This window comes from Rhipicephalus sanguineus, chromosome 3, assembly GCF_013339695.2.
Source record: "Rhipicephalus sanguineus isolate Rsan-2018 chromosome 3, BIME_Rsan_1.4, whole genome shotgun sequence".
Lineage (NCBI taxonomy): Eukaryota > Metazoa > Arthropoda > Arachnida > Ixodida > Ixodidae > Rhipicephalus > Rhipicephalus sanguineus.
Genome location: NC_051178.1, coordinates 86813504 through 86823783, shown reverse-complemented (window position 1 = coordinate 86823783; position 10280 = coordinate 86813504). Strand labels below are relative to the sequence as shown.

The following is a 10280-nucleotide window of genomic DNA, read 5'->3' as shown; positions in this document are numbered from 1 at the left end:
CGGTTGCTTTTATGTTTTCTTTGAGCGTCTCATACAATAACATATGTGTAGTGTAAATAATTTTTCTCCTTGCTTTGGGAGAGCGTCTTGCGAATCGATAAAAATAACCCATTTTTGCGCATTCTCTGCGGAAAGCTAGCGCATAGAATTGCACATATAATTGCACATAGATCGCTCCGAATTGCGAACAGTTCCGCCACAGTGGAAGATGTCCCTCGGGACACCGTCAATCCTTACAGTAGCGCCAAACGCGGTTTATAGAAACGTTAAGTACAGTGTGTCCAGATAATAACGAACACGGAGTTCTGGTCGTCATAACAGATTTTGATGAAATTTACTCTAGGCACAGGTTATAGAGCCGGAACAATAATTTCGAAGTTAGTTTCGCTAAAAAGTTTTTGGATGTCTGAAAAGATTATACAAATTTTGGCAGCAGAAACACTTTTCCGCCAGTTTCGCTATTTCTGAGCTTTGAGCGCACCTAGCGAAAGATTTGTGCACGCTTGGTTCGCAATATTTGTTCCCCCCAAACTACAAGCGAAATGAAATCTTACAAGTATTTTATTTCGCTTTGCTGTCGAAGGACTTTTGAGGGAAAAAATCCCAAGAATGGTAAACGGAATAAAATACCTTCTTTTCGGGGTTTATTGCTGCATGCAAGTTAAATTCACGATAATAAATTTTGTACGTATTGACTATCGTATCTGCGCTTTCTGTAAAAAAAATCTTTCGTGGATTTTGCGTGCACCGTTTTTTTTTTTTCGAAAGTCTGCCCTTAGGTATAATATTTATTCAGAAATACACATATAAATTTGCTTCGTGTATGAAGTCCAGTAACGAGCGGTGGTGAGGTCCACTAATCCAGCAGTCAAGGTCGGGTGGTCGGCCAGGCCTGAGGCCTGTTGCACGTAGGTGACGACGACGGCTTAATTGTAGACCCGTGCATGTCCACAATAGGTGTGTGACAGTTACGTCGCTGATTGGAGCGTCGCAAAATGGGCACGATGTACCATACGGGCCGCGGTACTTTTGCGCCCAAAGGGTGGTCACGGATGGGGTAAGTGCAACCCCAACACGAAGCCTCCGCAACGTAACCTCCTCTCGGCGGGTTAAACCACCAGGGAGGTCTGACCCACACGGAGGTATAAGAGCTCGTGCGGTACGTCGGAGGCTTTCTTTTTCCCGTAGCATCTGTCCTTGAGCATCCTCAGGAAAATGCGGTAGTGGGTGCGGTGTGACTTGTGGGTGGGTTGCCAAATCAGCTTTGACAAGGTCCGGCAAAGCGGCCCGAGGCACCCACTGAACACCTATCCGCACAGATGCGGAGGCAGCAAGATGGTGAATACTATCCGAGAGTGACGTCGACCGATACACTTGTCGTATATCGTGGATAGCTTGCGTCGAGTCCGTACGAATGAGGAGCTGAGAGCATCTGTCAGGTATAAGAAAAGGTATCAGTGCTGCCAATCCGTCACGTATGGCAGCCAGCTCAGCAAGGTGAGCCGGTGGTGTGGGATCCGCAAAATACGAGCATGTCTGGCAAGCCTCTGGTATTGATGGACATACAAGAGCGGTGTGAATGGTGGTGCCACTCGCACTGGCATCAGTATAGGCGACGAGAGTGGCGGTATCTTGGTGATCGGCACGAAGCAAACGGGAAACTTGGGCGTTCGCCTGGCGTGGAACCGGGTTGTAAAGGCGACCAAGAGGTTTGTTTTCAGTGAGTTGCATTTTGTTCCACGGGGCAATAATGCTCGTCTCTGAAGGGGATTGGTGAACTTCTTGGCCCATGTACCGCGCCAATGCAGCAAGCGAACAGAACGTTGATGGCTTGAGGTTGCGCGCACAGCGACGCTGGTGTACTAACTCGTCAATGGTATTTAGTTGGGACTCCTGCTGCAGTACTGTTAACGGAGTGATACGTGGCAGTCCAGTTATGGCCCGCATGGCTTCGTGGTTAATCGCCTCTAGACGTGCCGACTCTGCCAGCGTGAGGTGATGAAACTGGGCGCGGTAGACGAGCCTCGGTTGCAATATCGAACGGACAAGGAGGCGAGCCATGTTGGAGTTAGCGCCACCAGATTTCTTCGCAATCCGTCGTATGAGATGGATAGTTTCTGATGCCTGCTGTTTGGCACTTTTGACCCAAGGTCCTGCAGATCCGGTGGCGTGAATTTCCAGGCCAAGCACACGGAGATTCGAAGTTTCATGTAGCGGCTGCTGATCCAAAATTAACTGCAGAGGCCGAACTCCCAGTATACGACGTCCATACTTGTTCGCAACCGACATAAACTTCGTTTTTTCTTTGGAGATTTCTAGCCCAATCTGGGTGCACCAGTTATGAGTTATGTCGAGGGCCTCTTGCAAAGCTTGTTCTTGACAGCTGATTTCAGGGTGCACTGACCAAAGGGTGATGTCATCTGCATACATGATGTATTTTGCGTGGTGTATTAGCGCCAGCTTCCATCCCAGTGGGAGGAGGGCCACGTTAAAAAGAACTGGTGCTAGCACAGATCCCTGTGGGACACCGTTTTACTTCAATATTGTGCTGAAACTGCTGTGGTTTACCAAAAACCCCGTAGTTGTAAAATAGCCTTCTCAAAAAGGTAATTTCTAACCTTTTTTTCAATATCTCTGATGGAAGTCGAGAGCGGGACGTTGTCTAACATTCTGCGTAATAACAACGTTGCATTGTTTGAGTTGCTAACAAGTTATAATGCGTCAAATGTAACCAACCCTGGCTAGCGGCCGCGCCGTTCATTATATGCGCAATATTGGATGCAAGTAGTTCAGTATAATCTTACTCGACATAATCACGAAGCAGCCGTTCCGAAACAACAAATGCGCAGCCAGGTTTTATGGTGCGGCAAGCTTTGTCTTTTAATCAGCTGCTTGGCAAACTTGAGTAGGCTGTGAAAAGTAAATGCCGTTAATTACCAACGAGGCCCATATCATACAGCGAAAACGGTGCCGGTAATTTCGCAGTGAGCGCCTTCAGCGCTGTTGGAAAATCCTTGAACAGGAGCTGTCGCTGGAGGCAAAGTTTCGACACGGGGTCTTGTCTTCTTCAAGGCAGTTGCTGGCTTGAAGAAAACAAGACTACTTGTTGAAACGTTAGCTCCAGCGACAGCTCCTGTTGAATGACATCTCTTCGAGAGTGTCTTGCCACCTTACGAGACAACATTATGCGTCCTTTGTTTAGCATTTCCAGTGAGAAGCAAGCACATTGTAGGCGAGCATGGTGCTTTCGCCTTACGCACAGCGGACTCCAAAATAAGAGAAGATTTGTTAACGCTGCAGAGTTTTCTACTGTACAATTTATTTCTATATACAAGAGGGCACATTTTAGCCGTGGTAGCCGTGGCCGTGTCCGTAGCTGATGACTTTGTATCCGTATCCGTGGCCGTAGCCGCCATGGCCGTAGCCGCCGTGACCGTATCCTCCATAACCGCCATAGCCTCCATAGCCTCCGTAGCCGCCATATCCGCCGTAGCCTCCGTATCCTCCATAGCCACCGTGACCGTAGCCACCGTATCCCCCGTAGCCGCCGTATCCTCCGTAGCCGCGGCCGTAGCCTCCGTAGCCACCATAACCACCATAACCACCATAGCCACCATAACCGCCGTAGCCTCCGTACCCTCCGTAGTAGCCGGCCATGGCGGTCGCAACCACGACGCAGAGGGTCAGCAAGGACAGCTGGAAAAGATGTAATATGTTCACTTGACCCGACATCTAGCCAAATGGTTGTGTCTGTTGCATGACCACTAACATACTACGTTAATGGTCATCTTTTGTACCAACATGTACGGCTTTTCGGCTTCAGAATGTAGCGTCGAATGAAGTGCAAGTCACTTTTCAGTACAAATGGCAACCTCAGAATTCGTATTAAGGATACATGTTAATACATGTCGAAGTCATAGATGACGTGCGAATTCTTCACAAGCTGATTTTGTTAGATATATGTCGCCGTGTCATGCATGCGAACGCGTATTTGCGCTTAGAAGTGCACTGACATGCCAACAGCCAGTCACTGGGGGAAAAAAGAATGTAGAGCTATATATGTTCAGCGAGGTGATACACACCTTTAGGTCTTCCACCTTCCTTGAACTGAACAAAGGAAGAAGTAAGGTTCATGATAAAAGAGGCTTCGCGCGCAAACACGGACCCAACAGAGAAGTCAGGAGAACACAAATGCCGATGTATTGTCCCGACTTCTCTCTTGCATCCGTGTTTGGGTACCCAGCTTTTATATGAATCCCTACTAAGTAGCTCGCCTTTCTGTTATTATAAGAAATAAAGATTCAGCTCATTTCAACATTGCAATACTTCAAGGTGAAACCGTGCGAACCACAGGAACAGGGGAAACAACTCACGAACAATGCACGGATCAGGAAAGAACAAGACATTGTGATACTGTTTCGTTCAGGCCAAGTTGCGTATTGATGAGCATTTTCTGATTCACCACCTTTGTCCGAATATAAAGTTGATAATAACTGTTGGGATTTAACGTCTCAAAACCACGATATGATTATGAGGGACGCCGTAGTGGAGGGCTCGGGAAATTTCGACCACCTGGGGCTCCTAAACCTGCACCTAAATCTAAGTACACCTGCCTCAAGTACTTTTGCCTCCATCGAAAACTCGGCCGCTGCGGCCGGGATTCGATTTCGCGACCTTCGGGTCAGCAGTCGAACACCATAACCACTGGACCACTCTTGCAGGCCGAATATAACGTTATCTGACTTAACAGCACCGACCCACGATTTCGTGAAACAAACACTCTATTCCTAAACTTCCTGGCTCCGCGTATGCAAATTTGAGAATTCTGCATATTTGCTGCCAAATTTACAAATGTAGCAACGACTTTAAATGACGAAGCTTTTGACTCCAGCGTAAACCCTTCTGCTTGGGAAATTCCATGCTCAGGTGAACGTTTAATTCGAAGTTGTACTCACGCTTACATATAATGTAGCGAAACATGAGCTGTCGTTCACGAAGGATTATAGAGTTTTGATCTTACCGAGGCCTTCATGTTTGTGCCGTTTAGACTGGTGGGTGACGCGGGTTATCCGAGAGTGGTCCTTTGCACGGCAGGCAAAGATCAGTCGGTGTGTCTGCAAGGACCGATAGTGCCCATATATATATACGACAATCCCCCTCACTCCGTAGTGTACCTCCTTTCTATCAAAATGCCTCAGTCAAAGCGTCATACCGTCTAACAGAACCTGGGAGAAAGGGGAACACAACCGCGATTTCGTGGCTAGACTGGAGAACTTGGCGGAAGCATTTTGCTACCGTGTTCAATAGATTTCTTTTCTTCTCTCTTTCATTAGTTTCCCCGGCCGCGCTTGTGGCCGATGAATGAAAACAAAATTTTTCGAAAGCTCAAAAATATAATAAAATGGCATCACCACCCTCGCTCTACTGACAGTCGTGATTGGGGTGTTGCTACCGCATTGGCGTGCGAAATAAAACTGCAAAACATCGCAGCATGCAGAAAGGCATTTAGTTGCAACGCTAAGCCCTGTCACGTTTCCGGTTGAACGCCGGGAATCGAACGGGTTGTGTTAACCTTGTCCCTTTCTCCAATTCTGCCGGACCTCTCCGAATATTGGTATCGGGCGCGCCGCCCGTGGCCGATGGCCCGTTACAGAACGGGCAGCCACGCTGGCCGCGCCCTCATTATTCTCAAATTCTGGACACCGTTGATTGTCCGGCACGCTCGTGCGCGCTCACACGCCGCCGATTTTCAATCACCTATATATCGCTCGGCATTGTGTAAGCAGCAGTAAAAAAAGGACAAAACGCTGTCGTTTTTCAAGGTGGGTATAGCGTATACGGGCGCAGTTCGTTTGTTGGGTGACGTTGATACCCACTTCGAACAAACCCGGTGGCTGAATATGTGGACGACGTAAGTGCTGCCTGTTCACTCCGAAGTTGGGCGATCGGTTCAGTGAGGCTGTACCGAGATACTGCGATTGCGCCGCTGTCATATTAGCCGTAGCTATATGGCCGACCGTTGAAATTGCGCCCTGGGTGCCGCCTGCAGGCTTCTATACAGGGCAGCTGCTGTGTGCCCCGTTTTTAAAAGAGGTTCTTCTGTGCAGTGGAGAGTCGACCTACTATTGTAATGAACGGGAAACTATATGCGAGAAGATAGAGGCTTTGACATGGTCACACATCCACACCAGGGGCGTAGCCAGAAATTTTGTTCGTAGGGGAGGGGGGGGTTCAACCATACATTATGTATGTTCGTGCGTGCGTTTGTATATATGCGTGTATATATGCGCAAGCAAAATTGAAAAAAAAACTGGGGGGGGAGGGGGGTTGAACCCAACCAACACACACACACACGAGTACACAAAATGATCATTCAAGCACAAACACGTGCACACGAGCACGTCGTTCCGTACAAATGTATCGCACTGGAGCCTACACTGCCTAAACGTAGTCTTTGGGACTGCCGAAGCAGCACACCACACAATCGTTCTTTTTTTAGTCTGCGAGAACGGGGCGCAGCTCTGTAAGCTTTCCGTCTAAGCACAGGGTGCGCTCTCTTGGATTTACGAGCGCGTAAACATGCAGACTACCATTCATGATTTGATAGTGCTTGCCGAATGAGCCCCATCCCATCCTTATTCTCCTAGTTATTTCACTCTCATGGTTCGGCTCCGCGGTTACTACCTGTCCTAAGTAGACGTACTCCTTTACAACTTCCATCATGAATGGTAGTCTACCACTATCTCTCAAGAGGAAGGTATATAGCAGCTGCATCTTACCGGTACTTACCTACGGAGCAGAAACCTGGAGACTTACAAAGAGGGTTCAACTTAAATTGAGGACGACGCAGCGAGCGATGGAAAGGAAAATGATAGGTGTAACCTTAAGAGACAGGAAGAGAGCAGAGTGGGTCAGGGAACAAACGGGGGTTAAGGATATCATAGTTGAAATTAAGAAGAAGAAATGGATATGGGCCGGCCACGTAGCACGTCGGCAGGATAACCGGTGGTCATTAAGGGTAACTGACTGGATTCCAAGAGATGGCAAACGCGTGAGGGGGAGACAAAAAATTAGGTGGGTAGATGAGATTAAGAAGTTTGCAGGTATAACGTGGCAGCAGAAAGCACAGGACCGAGTTGATTGGCGGAACATGGGAGAGGCCTTTGCCCTGCAGTGGGCGTAGACAGGCTGATGATGATGATGATGATGAAACATGCAGAATAAATATTTTATTTATATATGTACTTCCGGCAACATGGGCATTTCTACACTTTGTCCTAACATGTATGAAGGGAAGAGAAAGAAAAATCGTTGAGGAGAGCCCTGAGGTGCTTTTATTGCTATGCAGTTGCCTCGGAAAATTGGCAAAGTTGGCCTTCGAAAGTGCTTCTGATCGCGAGCCTTCCTTTCCTCTTTTCTTCAGCGCTGTTACATTGTTGTAAAGGATCGGATCCCGGCAGCGGCGGCCGCATTTCGATGGAGGCGATCGACGTGTGAGAGGCCCGTGTACTTTCATTTTAGAGTACGTTATTCATATCGTGGTTTTGGGACGTTAAACGACAACAGTTATTATTATTTTGTTGTAAAAACGAGAACCTTACTTAACCTCGTCGGAGAGAGAATTAAACTTTATTGAGGGACCAGGCGCGCGTGCTCTTCGCCCAGAGGTGGGTGACTTCCTCATTCCAGGTAGCCATGGCTTGCAGCTGACGCTCGAGCCCTGTCCACCAACCGGAGCGGGAAAAAAAAAATATTTAAAAGGGCAACCCATTAGCAATTATAAGCGCTACACCAGAACAACAGCATAGACTTGGATACTACAATGGGTCTATATCCACGGCCGCCTGGATAATCGGCGCGCGGCAGTGTCCTGGATCATCGGCGCGCGGCAGTATTGCTCCGGCCGTCCCATTGGGCGCGCGCCCCTTTGAAAAAATGTAATTGAGGTAGTTCCGCCGCGCGCCGCGACGCGGCGCTCTTCTCCCACCCCCTTTGCGGTAGTTACCCTTTCGGTAGTAACTACCGAAAGGGTAGTTACTACCGAAAGGGAAAAAACGAAATAAGGAGGGAAAGGTTTTATGATAATTCAAGGGGAAGCGCTTTACTGTTTGAAGCAAGGTCGGGCTGCCTTAGAACGCGTAGTTATAAAGCGAAATTCAGTAACGAAGAAGAACAATGTACATGCTGCGGGGGAACTAAGGAAACGATGGAACATGTACTGATTGAATGTGGCGATATTCACCCAGGTATACGTGTGGGCACGAGTCTACAGGAAGCCTTGGGTTTTATGGACAACAATGGAAAGCTGAACACGTCCGCGATAGAAATAAGTTAGAGACGGTTAGAGTATTGGTGGCAGAAAAGTAGAGATAAAGTACAAACATAAATAATGGGTAAAAATAAGGTCATTCTGCCTTAAGAGGCAGAGAGATATACAGTGAATTTATAACTTTCTGGTATAATAACATGGATTTAATCAATGTAGATAAGGTATCAGGCCAGCATGAAACAAGGAAGTTTTTCTTTTTTCTTCGAGCATGGTGGCAGACATGTCACCGCCCCGTTATAAAGGGGACGCTCATAGCATCCATCCATCCATTTGCGGATGATGCCGCGCTGGCCGCGCCGTAGACAGCGGCAGATGTGCTTGGAAAAAATGCACATTGGACATCGTGCACGTGGTGGCTGGAATCAAGGTACGCTGTTATGTATTCTTAATCTGTCTTTACACAGTGAGTGTCGTTCTCTGTAGCATATTACTATCGAGATAGAGCTAAGCAGCGTGCTTAGGCGACTTCGTGTGGCGCGGCGCGTTCACATGCCATGACACAAGTATTGTGCCGAGCACGTGATTTCCGTGCCTCTAATTCTTTGTTTTGGCGCTAGTTTTTCCCACGGCTGCCTGGATTGGCGTGCGCCATGCTTCTTTTTAAAGGAAATGCACTTCGTTGTCGTCGACACTGCATATATCTATATTCTGCGGTCGAGCGCTGTCTTAAGAGCATCACGTTGCTGGAAAACTAAATTGCGGTAATGATAATGTTGTAGTCGTTTTCACCTTGCCGATGATAGGCAACATTTTGTTTTGGGCACGTCTCTTTGCATTCTGAAATTCCCACGATACGACAGTGATGTGAATGCGACGTTCTTTTTTAAGCGCAGGCCGCATGTAGGCGAATTTGAACGCGAAAGCGATGAGCGACGCTTGTCGCCTGCGAATTAGCTAAGGGTCGGTCGCGCAATGGCCACTGTCTCTCGTTTTGGTATCGCTTATCATTTTAACGCGACAGCATTTAAGAGCCCGTTTCGCAGTAATTCCCGTGTCGGCGGCGGCGGTGTGTGTGTGTGTGCGCGCGCGCGTCGGTGTGTGCGCAGATATCGCTGTCGCGTTTAACTCTTAAAGGCGAAGCTTAAGGGTCCCCCAATTTCCGCCTCCCTTATAGCGTGCATGCGGTTTGCCCTTTAAGATTCGAACTAATCTACCGGTTCGTTGGCTGAGCGACTGCTGATATGGCTTTCTGCGTCTAGCATATATGTTTTCATATGCATTTTCACATTGTCATAGCACGTACTGACTTCAGTAATTAGTTTTGTAGTCTGCGTTGGGATTCCGTGTGTACTTTACCGTGTTTTTCAGAAACTTGCCGTACTGCTGCGTGCCGTACCGTAAGTCAAGCACTAAGAAAGATTACGTTGCCTCGACGCCAAAGTGGCATTCCTTCCAGCAGGTAAAGCTCGCGCACTCAAGGCCCCAGCATCCCAAAGGAAATCCGCCGACCTCCTTTAAGCAGCGGAACCAACCTTCGGATCGTTTCCCCTATTCTGGAAGCGCTCAGAAAAAAAAAGAGGATTTAATAAATCTCGTGCTTACACTCGCATGTATACTTTTTACTGATACGCTGCACTTAAGAACACCAAAATCATTCTCTTGAAGAGTGGCTCACGGGTGTTTTCGCTTCGGGCACCATCATCACGACATGGACTGGCGCACACACACAAAAAAATAAAGAATATAGCGATAGCCGCCATCCATCCTTTTATGTGTGTTTTTGTGAGGGTGGGGGAGGTGCTATGCTAACCCACGGTTACTATACAGCGATATCTTCAAGGCGCCGCAAACCTTCCCGCATAGATAGCAAAGGAATAGAGGGGTTAGAGTTACTGTATATGCTACCTTTAGGGAGCATATACAGTAACTCTAACCTATACAGTAACCTATACTAACAGTAACCTATACTAACAGTAACTATACAGTAACCTATACAGTAACTCTAACCTAT

The 10280-nt window shown here is 47.8% G+C and overlaps 1 protein-coding gene across 1 annotated transcript; it reads right to left on the bottom strand.

Moving 5' to 3' along the window:
• Positions 1-3302: 3302 nt before the first annotated feature.
• On the bottom strand, positions 3303-5097 carry LOC119385002 (neuropeptide-like protein 31). The gene is made up of 2 exons (XM_049413259.1): positions 5021-5097; positions 3303-3696 (listed from the first exon to the last, which is right to left on the bottom strand). Exons 1-2 carry the CDS (start codon positions 5030-5032, stop codon positions 3346-3348), a joined length of 363 nt encoding a protein of 120 aa, XP_049269216.1. The 5' UTR covers positions 5033-5097; the 3' UTR covers positions 3303-3345.
• Positions 5098-10280: the final 5183 nt, after the last annotated feature.